Source organism: Aphelocoma coerulescens, chromosome 1, assembly GCF_041296385.1.
Source record: "Aphelocoma coerulescens isolate FSJ_1873_10779 chromosome 1, UR_Acoe_1.0, whole genome shotgun sequence".
In the NCBI taxonomy this organism is placed as follows: Eukaryota; Metazoa; Chordata; class Aves; order Passeriformes; family Corvidae; genus Aphelocoma; species Aphelocoma coerulescens.
Window position 1 is genome coordinate 88,349,201 of NC_091013.1, and position 17,060 is coordinate 88,366,260.

Here is a 17,060-nt window from a genome sequence, read left to right on the forward strand (position 1 = left end):
GAAGCACACAACAGTTCCTTCCCACATGTAGGCTCTGACCCATGCATTTCCTCACTAGAAACTTGTGACAGTATTGAATAATCCAATTTAAACCCTTGACAGGTTAATCAGCTGTTTGGAATAAAGATTTTTTAAAAACGTACATTTTAAACAACCTGTATCTCTGTGCAGTATCTCAGTGTGTCTGTACTTCAGTGCAAACACTTTTGGTTTTCCAAACACGCTCAGCTGTTCCTGCCCAGCAGGTGCAAGTGAGTCCCACTGTTCTTCTGGCTCCACTGACCAAGCTCCTCTGAGGATGGGATCACAAGCAGACAGGTAAAGGTGGCAGACTCCACCTCATACTCTCACTTCTCTGCCATGTGGTGAACAGTTAAGTGGGTTTGCACATGCCCCTCCATCAGTGGAGTTACTGTGAAGGCTGAGGTGATTCCTATCCCTCGAGTGTCCAGGGAATGGGGATCTGCACTTGGGCAGCTCCTGCTGTGTTTGCGGCCCAACAGAAGCCTCCCCTCGGCTCCCCTGCCTTGCTTTGAGTGCAGTGCAAGCCCCATGCAATGGCTGATTTGAAAGAGAGATTAGTTCTGCTCAGTGATTAGTTTAGCTTCTCCTTTAGATGCAGAATTAGAATGTGGCTTATGCTGAATGGTTTTTCTGTTAAAGAAAGGCCTCTCCTTCTTCCCACCACTCCCCAAAGGGGATTTACATTTTCTAATGGTGTAAATGTAGGACCCATCTCTGGGCTTCTCTTGGCTTATGTCCATAATGCATAACACCATGTGCAGGACATATGGCAGGACAACATCAACCTGCACCTTGGAAAACAGAACTCTTGCCTCCTCCAGTCAGTTTAGCCTTTTCCCACAACTGCCTCTGTGGGTGAGAGGGAGTTAAAAAGAAATCCCAAACATGCTAATTAGGGTACAAGCCACAGGCAGCCTGCACAAGCCAGAAGCAACAGCCTGCAGCAAAACATGTTTAGTGAAGTGTCCCAAATCCTCTTGATTTCTACAGGATTAGCATTAAGGCCACTGCGAGGCTTTCATATGGAGAAAGCTGGGTCTTCAACCCAAGGCATCTGGATTTGATAAATTTGTTACTGGCAAAATCTCTCAGAAATGAGCAACATGTTGTAAAATGGGGCTGATCAGTCCACTTTCTGGCAGCACAGCCAGTCCTTCAAAGCCCCACTTGGAGTTCACTACTCCAGTTAGGACCAAACTTAGAGAGTCACCTTTGCACTCCCAGCATTATGAAATACCTGTTCTTTACTGTGTTACTGTTGCATGAGACAACTCTAGGATACAAGCAAGGGTCCAGGTGTCTCCACAACTATAATCCAAGCTAAGCTTCAGCTGAGCTGGAGTTATGTATTTAACTAGAGCACAGCTCAAAGAAACTTGCTGTTTCAACAGGAAGAAAAAACCCCAACAAGTATTCCTTGGAATTCAAAATTAAGGAAATAGAAGCATCACTCAAGTTGCATGGAAATAAAAATTTTTAATAGAACTGAGGTCCATGAGCTGGAAGTGAGAAACATCAATCCATGGAAGGCCTAAAAAGCACAATGGGGAGGGGTGTGCTGACAGCCTGTATCCACTCCAGTGATAATAGGAGCTGCTTGCCTCAGCACTCTGCTGGCTTGAACTCTCTGAACAACTGGATTGTGTTGCTTTATAGTCTGGCTGTGCTGGTATGATCTCCCTCAGCCTGAGCTGCAGGGAATGTGGGTGACTTCAGTTTTGGTCTGTTTTTTGCGAGGTTTGCAGCCTCCACTGCAGCAAGGTTATATAACAAGGCAATCTTGCCACAGGTTCAAACCTGCACGTTTTGGGAAATGAGGGTAAGAGACTCGTTCTGCAGCATTTGTTCTTGTTTGGCTGCTTTCTGAGAGTGAAGTTATTAAACACTCTGCTTCTGTGGGCTAAAAGGAGTTTGCCAGAATAAGGTCAAGGCAGAAGCTAATGGACTAAAAAGTTACACTATAGCAATAAGCACAGAACAGAGAATCTAATGGTGTTAGCATCTTTAGCCACTGATGTTTTGCAGCTGGATGTTCCTCTGAAAAAAGGCTTTCCTTGGATTTTGAGTCAGCTGTGAAAGTAAGGATGTTTTTTGCAATACTACATCTCAGAGCTCACGTTCTGCAGTCTCCCACAAACACCATATTGTTTTAGGACATGACATGGTAACAAGATGCCAACAACTGTTCCCATATGTGGACAACTGAACATTGAGACATGCTGAAAACTGGGATTTAACATGGCGCTGGATCTTTCCTCACTTCTAGTGATTAAAGTGAAACAAGAAGCTAAAATTATATCAAATACTGCTTTTCTAAAAAAACCCCAGTACTTGGGCAATTGCTGCAGCTGGCCCAAGGAAGTTCAGCAGTTACCACCACGAACAAAGCAGAGGTCCACGCTATGAAAATAAACCCAAGACCTCAGTGCTCCTTGTGTACTGCAGCTGCCGGATATCCAAAGCACTATGCTTGCATCCAACATAATCTCTGTAGCATTTTCACCTCCCATTGGATTTTAAGGAAGTTGGTTCTTTGTTCCAAGGCTTTTTGATCTTTGCTTCAGGAAATTTCATCATCAGAGAAGCAAGAAAAGAATTAAATATGCTTTACTCACTCCTAGACTGATCTGTTATCTTGGGGAGGCCATCTCCCATAGTATTACTCAACCTTCAGGTAAAAAATGGTGCTGAGTGGGTGGCAGCAATGTTACACCTTCAGGGAACCTGCCCAGGGTTCTCTCCTCCTCACTCATTCTCTTGATTCAGCCAGCTGAACAATGAGCCAAGTCCCTCTGCTCTCCAGTTTGAACTTGGAAAACAGCAGCAGCTCACAGATTTTTCTTGTTGGGCAAACTGAGTGGAAGATGTCAAGCCTGTTTCTGCTCTCTCCACTGCGGTGTGAGAGCTCCAAAGGTCAAGCCAAGAGGCTGACAACAGGCCAAGGAGAAAGCTCTTCTTCAGTTTACATTTGCTCCCATTAGCACTGCTCTTTTGTCTGTATTCAGCAGATTTTTTCACTGCCCCTCGTATTATCTTGTCAATCTTCTGCTCCCAGCAGCATTTACTATCATTCCCAGTGTTTTTAGCACTTAATTCTCATTTCTCTGCCACAATCTTTATCTCAATTATGTCATGGCCTTTAAGTTGCAATTCATTTATGTTGCTACAAAATTTGTGTCAGGCTCTGGAAATGGGCCCTTTTTGTCTAATGAAAGATGCAGGGCTTCACCCTGTCCCTTTTTCTTGCTGAAGGGCTGTTTGGCAGCTGGGAATGTCTGTGACTTACTCTGGCAGTTGGCTGAATGGAACCTCTGATGTCACAAAGGCACGCAAAGACAGCCTTTAAACATGTCCTGAGGTACAGCTCAGTTTAGTTTGTTGTGACTTTGAACCAAAGAAGAGAAGCAGCAAAGGAATTTAGATGTGTCTTCAGATGAAGACTCTACACTTGGGCTGTTAGAAAACTCAGGAGCTGTTCAAGTTCTTGTTCTGGCAAGAGTAATTGTCTCAAGAGGTAAATCCACTTGTTTTCATTATATAGGTCCCCAATTAAAAAAAAAAAAAAAAAAAAGTGGGTATTCTGACACACCAGCTCCCTACACAGAGCTTTAAGAGGAACCACATCCCTCTGACGAAGCACTCCATCCTCCCCTGCTTGCTAGGGGCAGCAGCTTCCCTACACAGTTTGCTCGTGTAGACTAAACAGCCTTTCAACTCAATTCTGAAGAGAACCAGGTTTTCATAACCCCCTGTTATTAAAAAGTGCCAGTAATTAAAAAACAAAATATGTCTGTGCGCTGTGCTTTTTAAATTAAGCTAAACTGAGTGTTATGTCAGTGATAGTGAAAGCAAACATACCAACTGGGAACAAAGCAAATGAGAAAATACTACTCAGGAAAATTCCCAAGCCAGTTTGTCTCCAAAGAGTAAACCAAAAAGCAAGGGTTTTTAGCAAGGCCTTCAGCAAGAAAGCCTAATCTGCACAGCAGCTGCTTCAAGGAACACAGAGCAACAATGAGCAAGCAGTAAAGGGTAACAGGAGTTCATCATCCCTGCAGAAGACATGGCTCTGGGTGTTTGTAATTCTTTGGCGCTTTCATGATTTGCACCCTCAAGTCCACAGCTGCACAAAGGGTCCAAGGGATCAAAGAGATCTAGGAACACAGATCTATCCTCAGCCAAAAGCCTCAAATTAGACTCTGCAGAGAGCACCACAGACCTAAAAAGAAGGTTGGCAACTGTTTTACCATAACCCAGCACCTCAGGCTCTGGGGGAGGACGAAGGTCTACCTTCTTCCTTCACGCAAGGTGTGGATCTGTGTTTCAGAACAATCTGCACCCTGGTAGTTACTGATGGAGCTAATATGTCACAGATGTGCACCCTTTTTTTCCAGCTGACCCCCAATTCAGACAATTCACCTTTTTTATACTCTGACCACAAGCAAAAGTGAGTTGCTCTCTGAGGGCACTGAAAGCCTCAGTGGTAGGAAGGCAAAATTTTAGTAAACTCTGTATGAAACTCCCCAGATCCGGGTGTGTGCATTACATACTCTGTAACAGGTTCAGGGTTTTTTTATTCATGCTATTTTAGAAAGAAACTTTAAATCTACCGACCTGTACTGCTCAGTTTATGATTCCCTGGCCTCCAGGACAAGCCTCAGGCTGTTGCGAGGCTTCTCACAACTATCCACTTCTATCAGCTCCCTGTGTCTAACTGCAGAAGATGGTCTCAGCAAACTGTTCATAGCTTTTCCAGCACTACCTTCTGCTGGAAGATTAGGGAAGATAATAATAATAATAATAATAATAATAATAATAATAATAATAATAATAATAATAATAATAATAATAATAATAATAATAAATAATAATAATAATAATTTTGGGGGACATATTTATGCTTCTTGCTCAGTTATAAACAGTACAAGTTTATTGCCATGAATATTTTGAAAAACTAGAAATGGTAAAATATCACGTTAGGTCAGGAAGAAGGAGACACCTTGTTACTGGAACGCTGAGGCTGTCTGTGACGTCAGCCCAGAGAAGAGGCTGCATGGATCATGTCAGCCACAGGTTCAGAGTGCTGCACTTCCTGCAATACAATATGCATGTATGAAATACATTTGGTATTTTATTAAGTAAACAAAGCAATTATCAGTGCACATTTTAAGCAGCAAAAAGAAAAGAAGCACCTCAGACTTTCATACCGTAACAAAAGTTCTGTGGAAGCTGCATTTTATTTGAAAATCCACCCATTTTTGCTAACATACATTTTAATATTTTAAACAAAAATAGAATCTGCAGAGACAATGCAGCAAGTATGCTTAATTCATGTACAGAATTGCTTTCATATCATTGACTATCCTTCTGAAGGCCCCACTCCACCCAAAAGTTATGATGTATTTACACAAAGCACCGATCAACAGCGCTACTTTAATTCCTCATGAACTAAATACCCACCAGACATATGTAAGGAAGCTACTTCCCCTTTTTTACTTTTAAAAGGTACATGATCATAAACATGGAACGAGCCAAATGAAAAGGCTTTCCCCCCCCAACACACAACACCTCGATTTATTTTTTTTTTTACAGAAAAGAAGGAAAGTCTTAAAGTGAAAGCAATTCCTCACATTCATTTTGGAAAGGCCTTATAATGTCAAATGTAAAAATAATGACATGCCAAGCACAAAGCAATAAAGTTCCTTCCCAATGCACTAATGCTGAATTAAAAATGTAGTGCTTCTTCTAGTCAGTTAACTGTTCCCTTGCAAAATCCTAGGCACAGAATTGACTATAAGGATTAATGCGTTTTACAGCTCTTCCCTAATTCCCATATATACTGAGAATTCATTAGATTCAGACCTTTAAAATATTTAGTGCTCTGTATGTCAGCTGAAAAGCATTCTGAATCAGATTCATTCTTTGTGGATAAAAATCAGACATACTGTATACATCCATACTCATTTTCATAAGGAGGTTTTTTTTTGATACAATATTAATGTTAAATTGATAATCATAAATAAATACAAACAATAATACATAAGGAATGTCTACTGCAAACTGAATATATAATTTTTAAAAAAAGTTAATTTCCATTACTGCTGTGCCTACATTTGTGAGGACTGAAGAAAAGGTAACTGCAGAATTAAGAGTTAGGATTTGACCCTCCCCTGCCCAGAGTTGTGTTTCGAATTACGGTAAACGACATCTCCAATCCAGACAGCATTTCCAAACACCAATATCAATTTCCAGAATAAAGGCTTCTCTTCATACGTTACCAATTAAGGATATTATTAGAAGCTGAGAGTACTGACGTGTTAGTCACCAGGACAAAAATAGATCTTGGTCTTAATTCATGGCAATTCCTGGCTTTGTGTTGTGTACTGATGTCTTCTTACGGAGGTGTCCCAGCTTCCTTCATTGGTCTTCATCATTTCACTGCATCACTTAACGGAAGAGGAGAGTTTGAGAGACTGAAGTTCATTTTTTTTCCTGGAAGTGGGAGTTTACTGCTGAGCACATCTTTTTGGAAATGTTCCTTTCTCTTCCATCTAACACAGTTACATAAACTGAATCTGGAAAGATGAAAAACCCTTGGGTTAACATCCAACAGAAGTATGATTTCATTATAAACCTGTTTTCTTCAAACATATCCATTCTTCTGATGCCCAAGCTACCCCGTGAACTGAAGTTTTGAATAGAAAAAAAATATTTTTAAAAATCAGGGCCAGGAAACAACCAAAAGCCATCAGGATGTTCTTCCAATGACACCAGCCTTTGGAACATCTCTGCATTCAAAATAAAACCCACCTAGTTATCCATGCAATATTGTCACCAGCAGCAGCTTAACACAGACCAACACCATATGAAGAGAACTCGGGGTCATTCTTCATGTTGAACCAGAGGATGTGCACAAAGAAAAGCAGCTGGTGTGTGCAATAAGCCTACTCTCTCTTTATACTATGAATTCTTGAATTTCTTTTTCATGTTTTCACTCATTTTACTATTTAATTCCCACCTGCCCCCTGACTGGTAAAAAACAACACAACTCCTCCAGTGCACCTCTGTAGCAAAATGGATCCCTGGCACATGTGAAACGAGCACCTCCTCCTGCACAAAGGGAACTCTCTGCTCAAGCCACAGGGAAGCGCACGAGCACTCTGCCAGCAGCACTCAGGGCTCTGCTGCTAACGGGGGACTCAGAACGTTGTCCTGATGAGATGGTAAATACCAGGTAGCACCAGTTCCTTCTCCCTAGCTGCAGCAAGTACCACATGAGCTGGTTCCATTTCCAATAGACTGAAGCAAAAACACTCAGCCAGCCTTTAAACTGCTGAAGTTAAATACAGTTTCCAAGTCACTTCCACAGTGCTTCCAACTCAACAAGATTTGGTTTTATTTCCTTCAGAAACAGTTCTAGCCACGTTAATAAAACTTGAATTAGAACTTTATTTTTGTTGCATATCACAAACACCAGCATCTCCCCAGAATAATGGACAATACCTAAGTTGTTCTACAAGAAATCCTGGAGAGAGAGCTCTGCAAAGGGATCCTTTCCTGAGGCTCTGTGAGGACTCTGACTGGAAGGGCTGGATGCTGCAGACAGCTAGTAAGAAAGACGACAGAGAAAGGGAAAGAAAAAGAAAACAAGGTCTCAGAATGACAGAATATGAAAGCTGAACGTGTAATGAAAGAACAAGGGAGGTTAAGAGGCAAACTTGGCAGAAATCAACTATTAAAACAAGGTGTTTGGTCATATGGGAAACAAAGCCTCTTCAATGGTTGGTGTAATGCAGAAACAAGCTGGACATGACCCTCCAGAAAGGAAACGCCAGTAGCATTTGCCAAACAAGCAGATAACCTCACACTTTCACAGCAGTTTTCTTCAAAAGAAGAAACAAATCATTCAGCCTGATTCCTGTGAAACAGGTTAGCTCTCTCCCTGCTTTACTGGGAAAACTACAGCCTGGCAGGGAGAGATGATGCTGGGGTCTGGCCAGAGCATGGCAGCTTTCCAGACGGTTTCTCCAGAAGGAATAACTCTCAGCATATTTTCATGTCATAACAGGATGCCTATAAAAAGAGGCTGGACAGCAGATAATAGATCATTCTCAATTTGGGACCTAGAAGGAGAACATGGGATATACTCTGTGAGCAGGAGGAAAAAAAAAAAAGGAAAAAAGATGAGTTTCAACTGCTACTGTGGCTGTTTTAGGTGAGAAATGAAGACTGTGACTGATAGTCTGTACACTCATAAAAATTGCACCCTACAGCCATGTACCTAAAGGCACCACACCACAAACTCAGTCATATAAAGCACATAACTTAGAGGTGGGTAATATTGGCATTCCAGCTGCTGCTGCTGGGAAGGACCAATAATCTGGAGGCTGTACTTGGTGTTAGTACTTCTCCCGTTATAAATGGCGATTTATTAAATCCTATTTGCCCTCCCTCTGCGTAGAACATGCATGTTTTTGCAGTTACAAATCAAAGTCAGCATCCTCCAGTTTGGGTTCTTCACTGGGACAGTTTGTTCAGAACCGAGTCACTGGCACTCCATGCCCATGGCAAAAAACATTCCATGAAGATCTTTCCCTTTGGAAATGCCAGGCACCTGCCAACCTATGCATGACAGGGCATCTGCTTATGGGATTTGCTTGCAGAAGTGCTCAGAGTGGAAATATTGCCATTGCACGTTTAAATGGTTCATATGAATGTCTATCTCAGAAACCACATGAGCAGAAGGACTTCCTTCAGGATCAGTACATGCTTCATCTACATTGGAATCTTCATCTCCTCCCGAAACTCCACTCCCAATGGGGCACTCAGATCCAGTCACCATAAACAGATTATGGAAAAGTCATGAGACAGAATGGGAAATGCTTGAGAAGCAGTTTCAGGATGTCAGAATTTCCCCTCTTAAACCTGGTTCTTTCCTTTGGAAAGCCATAGCCCAGCACATCCCACCACTCTCCAGGATTTGAGGCAGACTAGTGATATGGTCCAATAGTCCTAACATCAGCAAGACATGCCTGCTGCCATTTGATTTCAGGAGACATTCTTCCTCCTCATGGTCAAATGCCTTGCAGTCACATATTGAAAGTCCTATCAAACTAAGTTGGCAAATCTCCAACTCATATCAAGTCCAAAGTAATGTCCCAGTTTGAAAGCAGTGTGGAAGACTGGTAGGTTAGAGTCACTTGTGCAACATCAGCATGTAACCAGACATAGGGGAAATTTCAGGAAGCCTGTTCAGGTTAAAATCTGAGAAAAAAACCTGACAACACTATTACATAGATGCCACAGTTAAATTCCAACAAGACACAGCATCCTGCAGTAAATACACATTTTAACAAGATTTCGCTAATTATTAAAAAGGATGCCTAAAAAAATACATGGAAAGTATAGTCAGACAGTTTCCTACATTGCACCTCTCCAGATTACTGTTTATAAACAGATCTGAAAACCAGGACCAACCTTAGCAGTTTCTAAGGAGAAGCATTTAAAACAACAGCACTGCCCATCAGTTTCTCTAGTGCTGATCTAACTGGAGCTGGGAATTCGGTGCCCCTATTGCCCAGAGCTTGTGTGATGTGAAATGCACTGCACTGCTCAGACAGCTCAGTCTCACCTCCAACATCAGCCTCACTTCTCACTGCCTCCAACAAAGGCAAAACTCCCTGGACTCACAGTAAAACCTAAGAATCCATCCATAAGCGAGCACTGGGCTGATTCCCATCATTAGCTACATTCTGGCTTCCCATGAAACAAGTCTGTCCAGTTGTTTTAGCATATATTTCAGGGGTAATGTGACAAAGCGAGCATCTGTAAGGTCTACTTTCTGGCATAAGTCTGTCCTGAACTTCATACCCTCTTCCTATAGTTTCAAACACCCCTCAAAAAAACCCCGCCTACGCCCAGCCAAAAAACAACCACAAAACACAGCCACCCACCAAACCAACTTACTCATTTGCACATTTACTATTCTCCATCACCCAAGTGATCACTCCTGCTACTTGCCCTGTACAACTGGCTGTGTTAACAACTGCAGTGTTACAATAAATGTTAGCAGGAGGCTAAGTGATTTCTTTATTCTATTTTAAATACTAAATTTTGCACTACCCATCTGCTTCCCCCTCCTAAGGCTATGTCCTTCTGGGGACAATCACACCAGAACATGTGACATGTGAAGGCACACGGATTTGTCCTGATTGTACCATTTTATACTGGCCAACACAACACCATTGCTGGCTTAACAGTCAAGCCCAGCTGCTGCACATTGCAACACTCAGGCCTTAGGATGGACAGCTACATTCCAGCCCCTGTACATCAGTCAGATCTGGCTTGTCTGGAACATTCTGCATTTGCTGTACTGTATCACATCTGCCATCCCTCTGCTTGAACCACTGATTCAGCCTGCCCCCTCCTCAGACATACACACACACTTCCCCCTCACCAGCTACAATGTAATCAAACAACTCCAACCATTCTCACTGTTCTGGATAGCACCATGGAATAGTTTGCAGTGAGTAATGCCCACTGTTTTATCATGATGAAAACTTATTTCTTTCTCAGGCAGGAAATACTGACCCTAATGCAGGATAAATATTTTCAAAGAAAAATTACACACCTTTCAAACCTATGAATGCCTTCTGCACTCAGATTTTCAAAGAAATGACTGTTCTAGTTTCCTTCTCAATTATTTTAAGTTATTTTGCCCTTAAAAACCAAACTACCCTTGCTCTTAACTGCAACAATTAGGAAAAAAAGTTGCAAGCACATAAAGAGAACACTTGGAAGAGAAGCAAAACAGGTATACCTAGAGATAGAAAAAATGTATTTATTAATGCTAATCCTTGAGAGTATCAAGTTAGGAACAACAGCTTAATTCATACAGAAACTGGACAACATTAAGACACCTATTTTCCCAGTCTGTTCTCAACTCACTACAACTTGGCAGTAAAATTTTTGGCAACAACTTCATATCTGTCATCATGCTTTTAAGTACCTCCAGCTTTCTTTACTGTAGACAACACCCAAGATCTATTAGGAGACTGGAGGTGATATAATCTGGTGCTTTAAAAGTAAATACAAAAAACAATTTCGTTTTTGGCAGTGATGATGCCATGGACAAAACCAGTATTAGAATGATGGTGTTTACAGTGATCCATGTGGACAGTCTGAGTTCTGTGCCTTTCAGATAACCATTATTTATTCTGTAAGATTTGTTTACTTACCCCAAGAACACACGTTTCTATTTACTTTCCTTTTTCTACTTCTGGCACAACAAGAGTAATGACTAAACTTAAACTGCAAAATACACTCTCAGAAGAGCCTCAAGACTTAGCACACAGTAATTTCAGTGTGATAAAAGTGTAATTCCCCTCCGTGGCTTTACATCAACAAACTTGGCTGTGTATGGGGAAGCTCTCACATGCAGCCCTTGTGTCATTTAAGATGCTTTACTGATGTCAGGCTTCTGAAAACTCAACACCTTCCAGCAACACAGACTGTGTGTCTCAGGGGAAAACCCTTCTTGGTCACTGCAAATGCTGACTCAAAGGGTGTGTTTTCAATGAAATTAATTCTCACAGGAGCCAAACACTGTCAGATAAGAGACTAAATATAGCTCTACACACCTTACTTGTGACTAATTCCTCTTTCTCCTGTTCTGACAGCCAGCTGGGATTCAACCTAGGCCACGCCCTGCAATGTCAAATGAAGCAGAAAGGCTCACTGAGGTATTCAGACCCATCTACCTGTTCATAACTGCATCAGACAGGTAGGCAGGTTTTATTTTTCAAGGATTGCTTCAATTTTTTTTTTTTATGTAGGAAAAATTCCTATCCTTGAGGATTCTTTTACTTGGTCAGTATTTAAGAACTATCATAAACATTATTTGTCCTCTTGAAATGGTATAAAACCCATGTCAAAAATACCAAATCATTTAAGTGACAGTGAAGGTGCAAAGCAGCTCTCGGAAGTCCAAGAAAAAGTCAGCTGAGAACTGCATTTCCAGCTAAAGAAATTTAACAGCATCCCTTTCAGAAAAAGCATTTAAAAAAAGATATTAAAAAAAAAAAATCTATCCACCAGGCTGTATTTTAAAGAAGACAATGGACACACTGCCCACTGGCAGCACACAGCAGAATATCCTTTCTTGTTAAAGGATCAGACTGAGGCACTGAAAAATGCTTGAGAGGCTCTTTTTAGTTCCAGCTTACTGCTGAATTCTCTTTCCTCCACAGTCTAGTCTCAAACCCTGCACTTACACCAATCTATACCTAAGTGAAGTTATACATGAATGCTTTCAAACAGTCACCTATAGAGACAGAGCTCTTTATAGTGAGATCAAAATACAGGCACAATATATTTCATTTTTCAAATAGAAGTCTGAGGTACAGAGTGAACTTTGAAAAAGAAACATCTGATGGCTAAGTAAAACCACACTGTTAATCCTGGAGTTTCAGTCTGCCAGCTAAACTTGGCTCTGCCTCTAACTGCAGTTCACAAACACAAAGTCTTAATGATCTCAGAATTTTCCAAAAATAGTATGAATGTGTTCAAGGTTATCCATCCCCTCTTTATCCTACTTTTTAAAATGTTTTTCCTACTGTAAAAAAAGTTCCCCTCTTTTCAGATGCCTATTGGATTACAAAGGTGAGTTCAGACAGAAATTTCCCAGTGACAGACATTTGTAAAACAAGCAGTAAAACAAACCAGTAACAGGTATGTATTTAACTCCAGTATTGATGCAGTCAATTCAGAGTGGCCCTTCGGCACACTCCTTCCAGTGGTTTAGGTAATGAATCTGGACACAACACATCCCCAGAAACAGGTAACATGGGGATTTTAAGGAACACTCCATTTAAGGTAATTAATTTCACTTAAGAGGGAAAGGCCAGGTAGATTGGTATTGGCTATTGCACATCTTCACTGTGCTGCAAATGCAGTCTCCTGCAAAACCATGGAGGAACACAAAACCCACTGGAGACCCCCATGGTTAAAACTAGATGGATGTGTCATGTGCCTCCCACTGAGACGGTCAGGACCAACAACTGGGTGTTGGGTTGAGGTTTCACCAACATTAGTTCCACTATCTTTTCAAAACCATCTAATGCAGTCATGGACATAAAAGGCTACACATGCCCTGTTTGGCCCTTGCAAAATGATGTAATAAAAGCACACACCTTGCACCTTGGCTACTTTATAATCTGATGCTTTTAAGTGTAACAAGGGAAAGAACAGTGACACACATACTTAAGAAAAAGCTGTAATAGCCAATCTCACAAAGCCACACTCTTGAGGGTAAAGCAGCATGGAACATGACTTTGGGGAAAAAGCCCATCTTCAGCAAAGAGCACAGACATCAACTTTTCTTGTCCTTTGTCATTGTCACATTCCCAGAAAAACAATGCCTGAAAAAAACCTACCCTCTTTGCTTTGGTAACACAAACTTGCTGCTGCCAACATGGATACAAGCAGATAGGAAGCAAGTCTCCCATGAACCACTGGGGTTGTGAATAATTTGTCCGACACAAATAAGAAACAATTTTATCTATGTATAAAATTAACATATTAAATATACTTCTAAAGAAACTGCCTCGTGTAATTCATTCCCAGCACCAGTAATTTGAATATACACACCTGTGCTCCTGGTACAGGGCCAAAGGGATTTGGTGGTCTCATGACTGGCTGACTGTATATCAAAGTTGGCTGTGTCATTACTGGTATGCCTCCCATCTGTGATGGCTGAAAAAACACAGACAGCATGAAATCACACACAGCATTAATACATTGCAAGTTTTTATGGAAATAAAGGAAAGTGGCAAAATGGGTGAAAAGTCTTGGTCATACTTGAAGATACACAATCACGTGAGATCCTTCTACAATATTCTGCAAAAAAAGGTTACCAGAAAGGAACATTAGAGCCTTTCCAAGGAATTCTCTCAATAACAACTGAGCCCATTCAATCTCTTGCTGCAAAGATCTGAAAGCTCTAAAACACTTGTTAGACAAGCATTTGTGCTGGTCCTTCTGCTCTCAAAAGCGAGGTCAGACAGCACTTCCCTGACTGCCTCTGACAGCACAAGCACAGTTTTACAGATAGCAGTGCAGTGCTGAAAGAGTTCAGGACAAAACTGAAAACTGACAGCTGTACGTGCAATTAATGTTAAGTCATTATGCAATCAAAGTGTTACCAACACTCCAGCTGAGCCAAATTACAAGTTTAATGTGTATTAATGGCCTTACAAGTCAGGTTATATTTAACACAGATGCCCATCTCTGGCACTGCTTTTGGCATTCCCCTCAGGCTTGGGTTGACAGCCAGCAGCAGTCCTACTGAAGCAATCCCCGTTCCAGGCAGCTTTTCCCAGACTAATCCTGGTGGTGGTGGTACTCTTCCTATCATGCCAACCAGCCGTTTGGGCAATCACAGGGTGAACCCATTCAAGAAACTGACCCTGATGAAAACACCCCATAAAAAAATATAAGAACAACTGAACAACTGCTGGCCCAAGGAAGACACAGGAAGCAGCAGCCAGGGAATGCCCAGGCGCAGCGCTATGGCTCTAAGGAAGCTGCCTGTCCCAGCATGTTCACACCAAGGGAAAAGCCTGCACTTAGAGAAGACCATCCTCAGAACTATGGTCCCCACTGCTTTTAGGAAAAACTAAAAGGTTTTACAGCAAGGGTTGTAAATTGAATCAACATTTCAGAGATTCCCCATGATAAATGTCCTCATGAAGTCTGAATGAGCCAGGGCAGATTTCAGGATGTGCTATGGATCCCACTGGTCATTCTGTAATGACCCATCTCACCCACCTGCTCAGACACTGCACGTGTTTGAACGAGCAGCAGCAACTCAAGGTAACAGCTACAGCTCCTTAATTTCAGTGCCCATTTCATATTGGCATTTAAACCCCACAATGAAAGTTGCTTGATGTAAGAAAGATTACTTCCCATACACCATATATGTCACCTTCCCCTGCTGCTGACTCAAGTATAAGTGCAAAGTTTGAATCCACAGTAATGTTAGTTTAACCATAACAGCTTTGATGAAGAATACGGGAGTTCATGGATAGGTAATGGGGAATGATATGATATGATGTGATATATGATACTCTCCCAAGAGGCCCTCAAGAACACAGTTGGCCACTTCTGCAGTTCACTTACTGAGCATATACAAGTTATAAGTCATTAAACTAATTTGGTTATATGATGAAACTTTTTTTTCCCCCTTTAATCTGTGAGGCATTTAATAGACTAACTGCTTGAAGGAAGTTTTCTTGCCTTTTATTCACTCAGGAAAGCTGTGCTGCATCAAAATCATACTAAAAAGAAGAGCTAAGGCATATAATTTCAGAAATCTTTTAAAATTTAAGGTAAGAACAAAAATTTTCAGAGCAAAAAGCAGGAAGGTCAAGTTTATGTCAAAAGCCTTGCAGTATTGGTGTGTCACTAAGAGATCCAATTCTCAACCAAAACCACACCACATTGCAGTGTCACAAACTTGCACTTTTGTAGCATTAATCATCACAGATACTTGCTCCCAACCTCAGCAGAAGGTATTTAAGGAAGGTTTCACTTCACCAAGAAAACATTTCTGTTCTGAAAGCAGCTATTTATACTGACATGATAAACTTACTTCTACGATACATTAATTTCTATGCCAATAAAGACCACCAAGAACAGACACTCTGTTAATTTTCATAGAATCACAGAATGGTTTGGGTTGGAAGAGACCTTTAAGATGATCTAGTTCCATTTTAAGAAGTTTATTTAAAAAACAAGTAAAGTAAGGAAGGGCAGACAATTTCAGACAAACACCATGTACGTGGTTCAGAAAACCAGAAGTTAATAATTTGGTGAAGAATAAATGAATGGGAGCTGGAATTCAGTCTTCAGTAGAATAGTTCAAGAAAACAAGAGCTACCAAACTATAAGCAATCAAACAATACACAGCATCTGCCTGGTTGGAGCTGTAAGAATTCCACTCACCATCACGTAGCCCATCATTCCTGTAGGCGTTGTGGCAGGATAGGCCATTACAGGGGGTGCCTGGTGTGAGAAACAGTGGTGAACTGAGAGGAGAAGAGATCAGCTGCATACTGCAAGACATTGCTTTCTAAGGATCAACTACAGCACTCAGCTTATTATGAACATAGCAAAGAATAAATAGGATTTTCAGTCTGGTGTTAAGAGTGTATCCTAATTATTTCAGATGGAATACAATACCTAAGCTAAAGTTTCTGGGCCATCTTGGCAATTCTCTAATAATGTATTTTACTTGTATCAGGTTAGGATTCTGGCTGTCTGAACTAAACTGCAAGTACCACTCTCTCAACATCCTGTTTAGAGAGCACAGTACAAAAGACTCACAAAAGGTTGAGAGAAAACATTCATGAAACAGAAGCACTTTTTTAATCCCATGAAGTACATACTTATATTTCAGTATCAAAAGTAATGTTACACAAGGAGTCTTAAGAGAGAATTTAAAAGACTGAAAGGCCAAATGACCATTGCTTCTGCTGACACTTAAAGGAATTCTCTTTAGCCAGGATGGACACACTAAGGGAATTCTCCTAGCAGGTTTTGATATAAATTAGACTCTCACAAGAATAGCCAGTTTGCATTCCCTCTCCCTCACTCGCTTCATTCACTGCATTTGAACATGCTGAAAGTCCTCTTAGCACTTGGCAGATATATTTATATCACCCTGATGTACTTACTGCACTTTTATGAAGGCACAGTACAATTGCTGACAACAGACAAAACCTGGGTGAACTTGTGGTTTGTAAACAGCTTGGCAATATATATGTAGAAAAACAGCTGATAACTCTCAGAAATATAAAGACAGTTCTTCATCTCTTTCCTATATTCTTTATTCTACAGTTTAATATCCACTTCCTAAATTAATTTTAATTATTACAAGGACAAAGAAGTTGGATTTTTTCCAGACTAAACTAGTGCTTACAGATATTCAGACAGCTTGCTGTCTATTCACTCCACCTCCTGTTAGTCTCCCCTTTTAG

At 41.0% G+C, this 17,060-nt stretch overlaps 1 protein-coding gene across 4 annotated transcripts in view; it reads right to left on the minus strand.

Annotated features, from left to right (window-relative positions):
• Positions 1–5,242: 5,242 nt before the first annotated feature.
• The window catches only part of PICALM (phosphatidylinositol binding clathrin assembly protein), a 66,457-nt gene continuing 54,639 nt past the window's right edge, over positions 5,243–17,060 (minus strand). For 3 of the 4 annotated variants that reach the window (XM_069016212.1, XM_069016186.1, XM_069016177.1), the window contains 4 exons: positions 16,027–16,086; positions 13,672–13,776; positions 7,528–7,630; positions 5,243–6,599 (listed from right to left, as the gene is read on the minus strand). In XM_069016212.1, the coding sequence (XP_068872313.1) occupies positions 7,538–7,630; positions 13,672–13,776; positions 16,027–16,086 (258 nt within the window). In that variant the 3' untranslated portion in view covers positions 5,243–6,599; positions 7,528–7,537. The remainder of the gene's footprint in view (positions 6,600–7,527; positions 7,631–13,671; positions 13,777–16,026; positions 16,087–17,060) is intronic. The other variant, XM_069016194.1, reaches the window with a different exon arrangement.